Source organism: Brassica napus, unplaced genomic scaffold (assembly GCF_020379485.1).
Source record: "Brassica napus cultivar Da-Ae unplaced genomic scaffold, Da-Ae ScsIHWf_249;HRSCAF=419, whole genome shotgun sequence".
Lineage (NCBI taxonomy): Eukaryota > Viridiplantae > Streptophyta > Magnoliopsida > Brassicales > Brassicaceae > Brassica > Brassica napus.
Window position 1 is genome coordinate 25,665 of NW_026015825.1, and position 12,394 is coordinate 38,058.

At 36.0% G+C, this 12,394-nt stretch overlaps 3 protein-coding genes across 7 annotated transcripts; 2 read left to right on the plus strand and 1 right to left on the minus strand.

The window, feature by feature from the left end:
• The first annotated feature begins 596 nt into the window (after positions 1-596).
• LOC125601269 (protein POLYCHOME-like) lies at positions 597-7,463 on the plus strand. 2 transcript variants are annotated; one of them, XM_048773534.1, is made up of 4 exons: positions 597-3,575; positions 3,759-3,985; positions 4,062-4,127; positions 4,204-7,463. In XM_048773534.1, the coding sequence occupies exons 2-4, from the start codon at positions 3,767-3,769 to the stop codon at positions 4,513-4,515; spliced, it is 597 nt and encodes a 198-aa protein (XP_048629491.1). In that variant the 5' UTR covers positions 597-3,575; positions 3,759-3,766; the 3' UTR covers positions 4,516-7,463. The 2 variants fall into 2 exon arrangements, with proteins under 2 accessions (XP_048629491.1, XP_048629492.1); XM_048773535.1 differs by having other exon boundaries at positions 597-3,985.
• A 341-nt stretch (positions 7,464-7,804) lies between these two features.
• Positions 7,805-10,297, plus strand: LOC125601268 (cell division cycle 20.2, cofactor of APC complex-like). Of its 4 annotated transcripts, XR_007334155.1 has the most exons (5): positions 7,834-7,922; positions 8,021-9,255; positions 9,479-9,568; positions 9,632-9,715; positions 10,196-10,297. XR_007334155.1 is itself a non-coding variant. In XM_048773532.1 (3 exons), exons 1-2 carry the CDS (start codon positions 7,857-7,859, stop codon positions 9,236-9,238), a joined length of 1,284 nt encoding a protein of 427 aa, XP_048629489.1. In that variant the 5' UTR covers positions 7,805-7,856; the 3' UTR covers positions 9,239-9,255; positions 9,479-9,800. The 4 variants fall into 4 exon arrangements, 2 of the variants coding, with proteins under 2 accessions (XP_048629489.1, XP_048629490.1); XR_007334156.1 differs by having other exon boundaries at positions 9,479-9,715; XM_048773532.1 differs by lacking the exon at positions 10,196-10,297 and having other exon boundaries at positions 7,805-7,922; positions 9,479-9,800.
• Positions 10,298-10,737: 440 nt separating this feature from the next.
• Positions 10,738-12,006, minus strand: LOC125601267 (pathogenesis-related thaumatin-like protein 3.5; the record flags this gene model as incomplete). The annotated part of the gene is made up of 2 exons (XM_048773531.1): positions 10,738-10,937; positions 11,339-12,006. Coding segments are annotated over 2 exons (804 nt in total), but the record flags the coding sequence as incomplete, so codon positions are not given.
• Positions 12,007-12,394: the final 388 nt, after the last annotated feature.

Genomic DNA, 12,394 nt, shown 5'->3' on the forward strand with positions numbered 1-12,394 from the left:
AAATCATTATGTGGTTTGATTGTTCTACTTGATTCACATATTTGCATAGTTATTTGTGATAGATGAATAATTACATTTTTATTATCAGTAAATAATATATATTTATTATATAATATAAGAAAAATAAAATTATTTAATTTTAAAATAAACTTGTCTGATGTTGGGGATTCGGTTATAGACATATCATATTCGAATGAGACATTTTTACAGTTATCAATCTTCTTAACAGTCAAGAAACAAATCTGAATATCAAAACAATATCTCATACGATCTCTTTGTGGAACAACTGCTCTGAAGAAACTGAATTTAGGCATCAAAAAGCACTGGAAATGGATTTGCAGATGTGTTATCTAAGTCAGCTTTACAAAGTACTATTTATAGTTCATATATCATTTATGTTCATCCTATTTTTTTGTCCATCCTTTCTTAAACATCTTGAAATAACTGATGCTAATTTAATAATAAACTTTTGGCTCGCAAAAAAAATCAAATTTGTCTAATTATCGCTTAATTTGTCTAACTGATATATATGTATTTTTCAATTCTAAAAAAATAATGTATAATATTATATTACATTATTTAAAGAATATAAAATAAGACTACATAACATAAATATATTTTTAAATTTTCTTTGTGAAAATCATTATGTTGTTTGATTGTTGTACTTGATTCACATATTTGCATAGATATTTGTGATAGATGAATAACTATATTTTTATTATCAGTAAATAATATATATTTATTATATAACACGAAACCCAATATTTAGAAACCCGCAAAAACCCACAAAAACCCACTAAAACCCAGAATCCGATACCGGTTGGACCAATAAATAACTTTTACTTTTTTTTTAGTTTTTAAATTATGTTTTATATTCTAAGTTTCCAATTAAGAAGTTAGGTGCTGACGAAAAAAGTTAGATTTTCCTTTTCGGTTTTATATTTTTGATTTTTAAATTTTGATCAAGATTTCATTATGCCACCAGAAGAAAATGAAATGAACGATGGTAGAGAGAACCAAAATTAGTTGATGTGATTTGGTGTTAGTTTATTTCTGTTATTGACAATTTATTACAATGATCTTTTATTTTTAGTTTATTTTGAATTTGAAGTTTTATTTATTATTCACATTAGACATTAAGATTTTCAATCTCAAGTTCCAACTTTTTAAGATCTTCATTCAAAATATTTTTTTTTTCTTTTAAAAGTTTAAAGACTGAATGATTATATTCACTTATTTAAATATTTATGAATATTATATATATATTCATAAATATTTTTAAATACTTTTTAAACATAAAATGTATACATATCCAAAGTTTAGTTTTTATATATTTATAGCTAATATATTATTATTTAATAAAATTAATTTATTTATTAACCCGCGGTTCATCCCCGGTCGATCCAGTGACCCAGTGAGCCGGTAAGTCGTCCGGTTTGGTGTCCGGGTCGGGTTTAAAAACATTGGTAAATGTACATAAGAGTATGATTACATATTTAGTGATTCTTGTATATGTGTCCAAGAAAGTTTCAATGGCTTAGTGGTATCTGCCCTATATTTATGTCATACTAACCCGGGTTCGATCCTTTCCTTTGTAATGTTTTTTCATTTTTTACGAAAAAATAAATGAGATGACGTGGCAACTTCGGACTCTCTGATTGGACGATTTTTTGTGCTTATGTGGACACTCTAAGAGGAGTTTATATCCCCCTTTTAGTATAGTATAGATGAATAATGATTACAAAAGATAAGTTAGTAATATGATCCGGTCCAGAGAGGACGTGCAAGACGTGAAGACAACGCTTGAGACTTCCTATGATTGGTTATTATATTAAATTAAAAGTAAAATAAGCGAATGTAAATGAACGAGGACTCGAAGAAGTGTGAGAATGGGAACAAAGTGATGGAAGAAGACAATGTAAATGAGGAGAAAATGGTTGTTAAGAAGAGTGTTGGAAGCGAAGGGAGCTTTTTCGATTGCTATATATGCATGGACCTGTCCAAAGATCAGGTAGTCACTAACTGTGGCCATCTTGACTGTTTGTCTCGCCTTTACCGCTGGGTAGAGGTTTCAGAGGAAAAGGAGTTTCCGGTTTGCAAAGGGGGAGGCAAAGGAGTTTCCGGTTTATTATTAGTAATGAAATCCCCTATATATTAAAAGAGAATTACAACATTTGAATCATACACGTGTCATCATGAAAATGATTTTCGAGTCTTTAAAAAATTAAATGGGTCTATCTAAATATAAACTATAGTTTTCATTAAACTGATCACAAAATCATTTATTAGTATTAAAAGTTATTCTTCATTCTTTCCTTAAATAAAGCTACATAATTACCTAATGCTATTAAAATATATATATAGCAATTAATGATTTTCAATAACAAAGATTTGCTAACAATTTGTATACACTCAATCATTTTTGTTTAAATCTTTTTTATTAAAACATATTACACAATTTCATTAACCATATAATAAAAAATTAGATTTTTTTCGTATATGTTGTATTTTGAATTTTAAAAAAAAATATAAATTACTAAACTGTTAAAAGTCTCAAACAAAATTTTATTATCAATGATTTAAATTTTTGGTATAATAAGATATAAATAGTTATAAACTACATGAGTAAGAAGTCTTATTTAATAAGTGTTATTATTAATATATATATATACATCATTTAATTAAACTACATATCATATAAAATACAAATTATAAATTGATATATGCATTGAACAAATATTGAGAACTTAACTAATATTTTAATTTTGCATTCAATTAAAAATATTTATAAATTACTAAAACTATTAGACATCTCAAATTAAAAAGTTATTAATGGTTTAAATTTTTGCTATAAGATGACAAGAATCATAAAACCATATGATTAAAACCTTTGTTTAATGAACAACTTTACTAAAAATATATTTCATATCTATGTTAATATCATTTAAATTTAATTATATTATATAAAATGGATAAAATTGATTTTTTATTTATTTACCATAAAATTATCGTTAATAAACAATAGTCATTGTTTGATTTATATGCGCAAGCCAATTTAATTATATATGTAATATTACCGATTTTTCAATATTTCAATATATATTTATTATTTTATTATTTTATAATATTTAAAAAACATAAAATAAATAATAATATATAAATTATTATTTATATATAAAATGTTTATCCCGCGCATTATGCAGATCTTAGCCTAGTTTACATTATTAGCAAAAACAAAAAAAAAAACAAAATAACAAAAAACAAACAAGTGAAAAGGGCTGTCTTCAAGGATGCCTTCTGCGGAGGTGTACTTAGGCGCTAGCCGTGTTCCCTCCGGAGTGTCCGGATTACCTAGATTATCAAAAAAAAAAAAAAAAAAAACAAAACAGTTTCAAAAATCATTACTCGTTTTTGAAAGGTAATAGTAATTTGAAGAAAAAATATACCCGTTAGGGACAGCTTGTTTTCAAATGTATTTAAACCAAACCAGAGGAGAGCCTCGCGTGTGTGTCTCTAAAGTCTCAACGTCTCTCTCTCACATAACACCAAGCGATTAGAGTAAACATATATCAAAGGTAAAAATCTCGATGAACCACCGATTGCTCTTTTACTAGGATCATAGGATCGTAGAGAACTAGGTTCGATGAGTTTATGGAAAGCTAGGAATGAAATTAGGGTTTAGTTCGAATCGGTTTATTTTTTTTGGTTAGACCCAAAAAGATCAATTGATTCTAACCGTCTAGTTAACCAATTTGCAGAAGCGGAGATGGCGGAAGGGCGCGATAGACTCGAACGACAAATTGATTTTGCATCATTGTTTCTCAACAGACAGCGCGGAAGGATCTTCGTTGACGATGAAACTACATGGACTGTGCAAGCAAGAGGTGGTATTTGGCGGCGTGGAAGGCCTCGTCCTCGTACTCGTACTCGTCCTCGTGCTTCACCTTCAAGGAGGGCCCTCGCTGATATCACTGATGTGAATAGGGTTAGCCTAGCTTCACTGAATTTTAACAACCAATTTTGCTTAAGGCTTGCTTGTTTAGCCGTAATCTTTTGTGCAGGTGGGTACTGAGAGAAGGAGAGCAGTGGTTGGCCCAAGGCCCCTCCTTGATACTGCTGTTGTTAGGGTTAGACTCGCCTCACTTGCTTTTAACAACGACTTTTGCGTAAGGCTTGCCTGTTTAGCCATAGTCCATTCTGCAGGCGGGTACTGAGAGAAGGAGAGCAGTTGACCGTGTACCACTGGCTCAGCTCGAGCTCAGGTATTCTGTGGCCAGTGCTGTTGCATCCGCTGGAGTCAACCACCCCTCTTCCATCGCTTGGGTTCAGCAGAAGTTGCTCTCACTCAAAGAGGAATTATCTGATGGAGAGGAGGCCCTCACTCCAGAGCTCCTCAACTATATAGATCAAGTGGGGATTTATCTGACGGAAGAGCTTGAGAAGCTGAAAAGCACACCAAGTGCGCAGAGAGCTGAGAGGGAGAGGAGGATTCGAACATTGATGTCCATGAGGTGACCGTTTGGGAACTCTTCACACTCTGAAAAGTAGGGATCATAGGCGTAAAAAAAAGTTGACGATGATACAAAGAGGGACGAGTGGATATCATATCACGGAGAGTACATACTCCACGTTATTACCAATGTTTGTGTTTTAGGCTTGAGAGTTAAGATTACATTTGCTTACTTTCTTTTTTCACTATTTGTGAAATTTGAAGATTCTTTTGATACTAGTTGTTTTCTTTTGTACCTTTGGCATGGCCTGTGTAGTAGCGCTATTGATTAGAAAATTATTTGACAACCCATCAGTTTCACTTCCTCTAATCTCTTCTTCTTTGAACCGCTTCCTAATTCACATTCCAAAACCGAATTTGACCAAAGTAGTTTTAATTGTTGTTGTTTCCCAGCAACATTTTGCTCTTAGCCTACTCATTCTGTTCCACTATGCTTGTTTTTAGCTTCCAAGATTTTCTCAACGTGATTGGAATTGTTTCACAGACCGTGATCAAGTATAGCCTACAAAAAAAACAACACTAATTAATTATCCAACAGTGCCATACGTGAGGAAAAGGGAAGTGTCTTTGCTACTTTTCTAACGTCTTTGGTTCCAATTCACCTGAAACTATTCAAACCAACAAGATATACTACTGCATATTCAGAATACAAGAACAAAGACCATTTTCAAGCTTTTGTGTGCAAATTGTAAATGCATCACATCAAACAAACTGAAAAGTACAACATAGCAGAGTACCGCAAAGATACTTCAAACGAAAGAACTGAGATTGAAGGAGCCAATCATGTTTGCGAGAGGCGAGAGCAGAACTCATATCCAGCTCAAGCTGAAACCTTTGAAGTTTAAGCTGTTGCCTCAAAGCACTTGCTCTGTTGTTGCAGCAGGTTGCTGCGTCTGCTCACAGCCGTAAGCTGACGTGGCAAGGGATTCCCAGAAGCATCAGAGACGGTCACAGGAAGGTCCGTGATAGTCACGACGGTTTTGGAGAGAAGAGTAGATGATTCCAAATGATGTTTCATATAGGCTCTGTAATGATGATTTTAATTGGAACTGAAACGGATGATGTACATAGCAAAGTCTTGAGAGCTATGAGATCAAAATCTCCCCGTGATCAGGTTGAAAACATTATGTTTTGAAATATTACAAACTCCTTCAGTCTTGTAATTTTCCTGATTTGTTGGAAAAATAAAGATAGTTTTCCTTTTGGTTCTGTTCTTATATCAAAAATTGGTTTTTATCTTTATTGGATCATCATACAATATAACTCATAATACTGAAAGATGATTTTCGATAGGGGACATTTTTTAAAAATGCGAGGTTTACGTGGGACGCACGAAACGTTTTTAAAAATGGAAGATAATTTGCATTTAGGTCAAAGTGTGACGTTTCTATTTATAGTAACAAAGATGAATTTCTCTTCAGACTAGATACAAAGTGATTTCTACTCGAATTCTTATCGCCGGTCAGTTGATTATAGTTTAGGCCCGTTGGGGCCTACACTGATAAACGAAAATATTGAGCTTCTTATTCCCTAGAAAGGAAAGAATCGACGTGGCTTTGTTGGAGCCTGCCTTCAGCCTTTAGCATTATCGACTATAATTAATCAGCCCGACAAGGATCCAATAATGTTGGCTAGAGTGTACTACCGGATATAACAGCGTAAACGCACCGCACGGACTAGACAAAAATAAATCGCTAGCCTAATGAGTAAGTAAACATTCAAAGAGATGCTCGAGCTTTGTGTAGTGCACAACATGGACGATATAAATGTAAGACATAACCATGAATTAGACCCAAAGATATAACTTTAAACCAGATCCAGTTCCCTTGCTTGTCTAAAAAAGGAAGTTGTACAATAACCATTTCAATATGTCAAAAGTTTTTAATATGTTTCTGGTACTGTGTTTCACTCATTCGGTTTACAAGATTCATTGGATCAATAACAAAACGCAGCTCCAACTCTATCACGGGGGATGAGTCTTAGTTCAGATCCATGCTTCAGGAATACGTATCCTGCCATCAAACAAACAAACACACATTAGCTTTCCACTTAAGAGATTGACAATAAGTGAGCTTAGAATGAGCTACACAAACAAATAAAAGTAAAAAAGAAAGAGCACGAGTAAAAGCCAATTCAAGAACTCAAAAATGTCACCTGCGCCTGTTGGGGATTGATCCCGATCCCATCTGCAGACATGAATACAGATACATCAGCAATCTTGAGTATTGTTGACAAGAATAAATCACTGTTAGATCTTTAGGCAATAGAAAGCTTCAGTTTTTAAACTTTATAGACAGAGAAGTAGAGTTACATGCAATGATATATATATATATATGATCCCATATCTAAGAGAATTCTCCTGATTACACAAAACATATGAACATGAAACAGACAAAACTTGAAAAGGGAAATGGTGTTCATGAGCTTCTCGAATGTCCGGTTTGCACAAATCTCATGTATCCTCCAATTAATCAGGTGTGTGTGCGACTGTTCTACTCTTTCTCCGACACTCAACTTACTTTTGTGTAGTTAACGTTGACATCTAGGTTTGTTAATTTTCCCATAATGTCCCAATGGCCACACGTTATGTTCAAGCTGCAAACAACAAGTGCAGAACACGTGCGCCCTACATGCCGTTACGAGCTCGGCAACATAAGATGCTTGGCTCTCGAGAAGGTTGCGGAATCGTTGGAGGTTTCATGCCGGTACGAGCAGCACTGCAGGTTGAGTGTTCAGTGACCGGAGACATTCCATCCCTTGTTGAGCATCTCAAAGACGATCATAAAGTCGATATGCATAGTGGTTGCACTTTCAACCACCGTTAATGTCAAGTCTAATCCTCAAGAAGTTGAGAATGCTACATGGTTTTCTTTTTTTTTTAATTAAAAACTAGATATGAGTTGGTAACTTATTAATGGTTTGTGAACCAACATATTCATCCCAAAGATAAACCCAAGAAAAATTCAAAGATTAATAAGTATTAAAAAAGTTTGGGACTCACCTACAGAAAGAGAAAAAAAAAAAAATAGAAAAAGAAAATGGTAAATTGTGGAAGAGAATTTAAAAGAGGGAAACTGAGAATAATTTGTTTTGATTGGGGCAAAATAGATTATTCTCCCGAAATCCTGCGCAAAGAACAAACGTTTAGTTATTTCCTTTTTTTTTTTATCACAAAATAGTAAAATTGAGTTATTTCCTTATATTTGTTGAGTGTCGGTTAATGAGGCGGGTTATAAATAGAGGTGGTGCAACGAGGTGATTAAAGCTATTACTTGTTTCTTTCTTTTTTCTTCCCGAAAAAGCAACGAACAAAACGTGAGAGAGAGAGAGAGAGAGAGAGAGAGCAATGAACACTTGTCGAATAGTTCTCCAACGCAGGTTCCTTCCCGTGAGCAACTCCAAGAAGGAAAAAGTAAGTTTCTTCAAATTAGGGTTTTGATCCTTCTTTTTCTGAATCGAGTTTGTTGTACTGACTTGTTTGTTTGTTTTTTTTTTGTTTTGTTCTTAAAGTTTGACAGATTCATACCGAACAGAGCAGCCATGGATTTCGACTATGCTCACTTGGCTCTTATGGAAGAAAGAGAAGAAGAAGAAGAGGTCAGTTCATCCAGAAAAGCTTATAGAAAGCAATTGGCTGAGACTATGGGTCTTAACCGAACTCGAATCCTCGCATTCACCAACAAACCACCTTCTTCTACTTCTCTTCACCATCAGCATCAGCATCAGCATGAGCCTCCTCGACGCATTCCTCAGCGTCCCGAGAGAACTTTGGATGCTCCTGGCCTTGTGGATGACTTCTATCTCAACGTTCTCGACTGGAGCAGTGCTAATGTCCTAGCCGTTGCCTTGGCCAACTCTGTTTGTCTCTGGGATGCTTCCACTGGCTCCGTGACTACGCTTGTCACGTATGGTGAAGACCAAGGACCTGTCACAAGTCTAAACTGGGCGCATGATGGTATCAACCTTGGAGTTGGGCTCAACAATGGTCAAGTTCACATTTGGGACTGTGTAACCAAGACTCTACTGAGAACATTGCAAGGCTTCCACCACACACGAGTTGGGTCCTTGGCCTGGAACACTCATATATTGACAACCGGAGGAATGGACGGACGTATCTTCAACAACGATGTGCGGTTCATGTCATACCCTGTGTCTACTTACAAGGGTCACACTCAAGAGGTCTGTGGGCTCAAGTGGTCAGCATCTGGTCAGCAACTAGCTAGCGGCGGAAACGACCGTCTAGTACATATATGGGATCGTTCTACTAGTACGCAGTGGCTGCACAGGCTCAGGGGGCATACATCTGCAGTTAAGGCTCTCGCTTGGTGTCCTTTCCAAAGCGATTTGCTTGCATCTGGCGGTGGTGCAGAAGATAGGAAGATCAAGTTCTGGAACACTCGCACAGGGGCTTGCTTGAATTCGCTTGACACTGCTTCCCAAGTCTCTTCTCTCTTGTGGAGCAACAATCAAAGAGAGCTGCTTTGCTCACATGGGTCTCAGCTCACACTGTGGAAGTACCCGTCGATGGTGAAAATGGCTGAGCTCTCTGGTCATACGTCAAGAGTTCTATCTATGACCCAGAGTCCAGATGGTTGTACTGTAGTTTCAGCTGCAGGAGACGAGAATCTGTGCTTTTGGAATGTTTTTGGACTACCTCACACCACCGCCAAAAAAACTGTTCCAAAAGCAGCTCATGAGCCGTTTTCTCATGTCGCTCGTATTCGTTGAAAACTCAACTACCAGAGGTTCCTTCTCCAGCCACTGTATTGACTAGAAAAATGTCCTCAAACTAGTTTTGTAAAAGTATATGTTGAATAGAGAGCTTTTTATCTTTTATTTTACAAGTTACGAATTTACTATGTTTTGATACTTAAGAGATTTGTTCTCTCACTTCCAGTCTCATCATTATTTTAGTGATCGGGTAGGATCTTTTAATTTAACTCTTATCATCTAAATTTATTTTGGTAGGTTGACAATGAAAAGATAGAGTGCGAGGCTTCTGCATATCAGAAGAAACTTTTAATGAAGAGGGTTGAGGATTCGCTTGGAAACATGAAGGTGCTGTTTTGTGCTCTGCGTATTGTGTATTCAGTTGTTTCTTAGTTAGTTTTCTTTTTACAGTCGCGTGCAGTGCACAACTCAGTGATGGAGCTTCGGAATATATATCACAATCATCCATATCTCAGCCAACTTCATACAGACGAGGTAATAGAAATTTACATAAATGCAAACAACTTCTGGTTAGGGAACTAAGGAAAGTTTTGATGAAGGGTCTGCGTAAATCACTCTCTCTCTCTGGTCAATAGCTGAGCATTATCTGCCTCCGGTAATAAGACTTGTGTGGGAAGCTTGAGATGTTGGACCCGCTCTTACCCATTATCTTCCTGAGCATTATGCTGCGCCAGTGTTGCCTTAAATGATATTATATCCCAAGGATAATCATTGCTTGTAGAATATATTACCTGTGCATATATATATATATATATATATTCTGTTCCAATTGAGGTTAAGGTTGGTGAATCGTCAGGATCCAAAATTACATCGGTTTGGAAATAAAATGAGATGTTGTTGTCCAAGATCAACCCGTCAGTTGTACAGTCGTCTGCCAGGAAAAAAGAAATGAAACATTAGGTATTGGTGGTTCTGGAAGGAAACAAACTACTGATGTGCTCGTGTCATTTTCAGAGAAAAGCATAAAGTTGGGGAGCCTTCTGAAACAACGGTAACAAATGAGCCAGATGGAAAATCTGAATATGCACATAGCCAAGACCAGCATGGCGCCGGTGTACAGGCTAAGAAGTTTAGTTACAGCTTGGAAGTTGGAGCTCACAGCTGTAAGCTGACGTGGCAAGGGATTCCCAGAAGCATCAGAGACGGTCACAGAAAAGTGCGTCATAGTCAGTACAGAAGAGAAGAGTAGATGATGATGATGATCCATGAGGCCAAAGCAAAATGGGGAATAAGAAGAGAATAAAGATATAATAAGCTCTCTAATGATGGTTTTGATTGGAACTGAAACGGATCATGTACATAGCAGCAGTCTTGAGAGCTATGAGATTAGGTTGAAAACATTATGTTTTGAAATATTACGATGTAATTTTCCTGATTTGTTTGAAAAAAAAAAGACAGTTTTCCTTTTGGTTCTCTTCTTTTATCAAAAATTGATTTTTTATCTTTATTGGATCATACAATATGACTCATAATACTGAAAGATGATTTTCGAGAGGGACATTTTATCTTTGAATTTAACGTGGCTTCGTGACCTGAGGATTTTTCCTCGAAAAAAAAGAACTAAGAGTAGATAAAAGCAAAAAGAGACAACATCAATATAAGCCACAATCTCCCAGTCATCGTCCTGAATCCACCTGAACCAGAACCATCGCTGCATGCCAACTTGTTATCATGGTACGTACACACCGGCTTCTTCCTGTACACATACACAATAACAATCAAATTAAACATACAAAATCAAAAGAGAAATACAGAATCAAACACAAAGATTAGGTGGCCAAGATTGCTAGTTTTTGGGTGCAAAAGATTGCTTGGTTTTGGTTACCTCTGCATTTGAAATTAGCAAAGGATTATAACATTTACTTTAGCCTAAAATGTATTATAGCTATAAATGTAAACACAAATATTAATAATGTTTTTTTGGTTTAACATATATGAAGCACACAAGTAATGTTTTGGGGTCCAGACTTAAAATTATTGGTTTTCTTTTAAATGTTAAAATGTTATAGAAATTAATGTGTTTTGAGTTTTAAAATATGTATAAATATATGTCAAAAACAAATATAAACACCAAAAGAAAAAGGATAAGACACAAACTTGGAGGAACAGAAAGAGATGACGTAATCAGTGCCGGAACAAGTGAAGATACTGGTCGGATCATCATAAGCATAGCTATAAGCAGTAGGACAAGCTTCCTTGAACATTTTCGAGTAATTTGTTGGTCGACACGTAACAGGATTCCCATAAACTCCTCTACAACAATACTCATCTCTATCGAACACATCACAAGCACTCCTACACGAAACCACTTTCCCCTTAGATTTCACGGCAAGCTCCGGCGGACACTTTGATCTCAGGTCAGCCACACAGCCGGCGACACTACAGTTTCCCTTTCCGTTCATCGGAGTCACGGACATCGGAAGATTAAACCCGTCGACGAGACTCACGTCGTAGAAATCCAATGCGGCTAACGTGAACTCGGCGAGTGAAGCTGGTGGTTTTCCGGAGGCTGAGCATTTTAGGGTCGAGCCGCATGAACCGGTTTCGCATGTTCCGGTTCCGGTTTTGTCGAAATTGCAGCCGGTTCGTCCCCATATTCGACCTGACCAGCCTACTGGCGCGTTGAAGACTATGGATTGGCCCGGTTTGAGCTCGAATCCTCCGCCGTTGAAGTTTTCTCCGGGTGTTATCGCTGGCCAGATTGTTTGGTCACATGAGTTTACGATTGTGAATACTCGAGCTGACTCCGACCATTTTGTCCCTGTAGTTTAAATAATCACTAGAGACTAGAGTTCTAATCATTAACGGATATGAATCCATTATTGAATGTGCCAAATAAAAATCAAAATTGATAAAATTCATTGGCAGAAAAATCATAGAGAATGGGATTTCTCATGTAACAATTTTAACTAATTTAAGTTATATTTGTGATTTTTTATAAAATAAAAATATTACCTGAAAAATAATATATACATGATGAATGCATGTGTATACAGATACGTGGAGAGATACATCTTACCATTAAAAGCTATTTTGGATATTGGATAATTACCCTGATAAAAGGTAGAAATAGTAACAATACCTCGGTGACAAGTGAAACGAAGATGCATAATACTGGAGGAAAAGCTTAACGATCAAAAATTCCTTTTCGTT

Coding starts and splice junctions, on each gene's coding strand:
- LOC125601269 (XM_048773535.1), top strand. CDS start 3,767: ATGGCGGAAGGGCGCGATAGACTCGAACGACAAATTGATTTTGCATCA. Junction 3,986..4,061: donor ATATCACTGATGTGAATAGG/GTTAGCCTAGCT, acceptor TCTTTTGTGCAG/GTGGGTACTGAGAGAAGGAG. Junction 4,128..4,203: donor TTGATACTGCTGTTGTTAGG/GTTAGACTCGCC, acceptor TCCATTCTGCAG/GCGGGTACTGAGAGAAGGAG.
- LOC125601268 (XM_048773532.1), top strand. CDS start 7,857: ATGAACACTTGTCGAATAGTTCTCCAACGCAGGTTCCTTCCCGTGAGC. Junction 7,923..8,020: donor GCAACTCCAAGAAGGAAAAA/GTAAGTTTCTTC, acceptor TTGTTCTTAAAG/TTTGACAGATTCATACCGAA.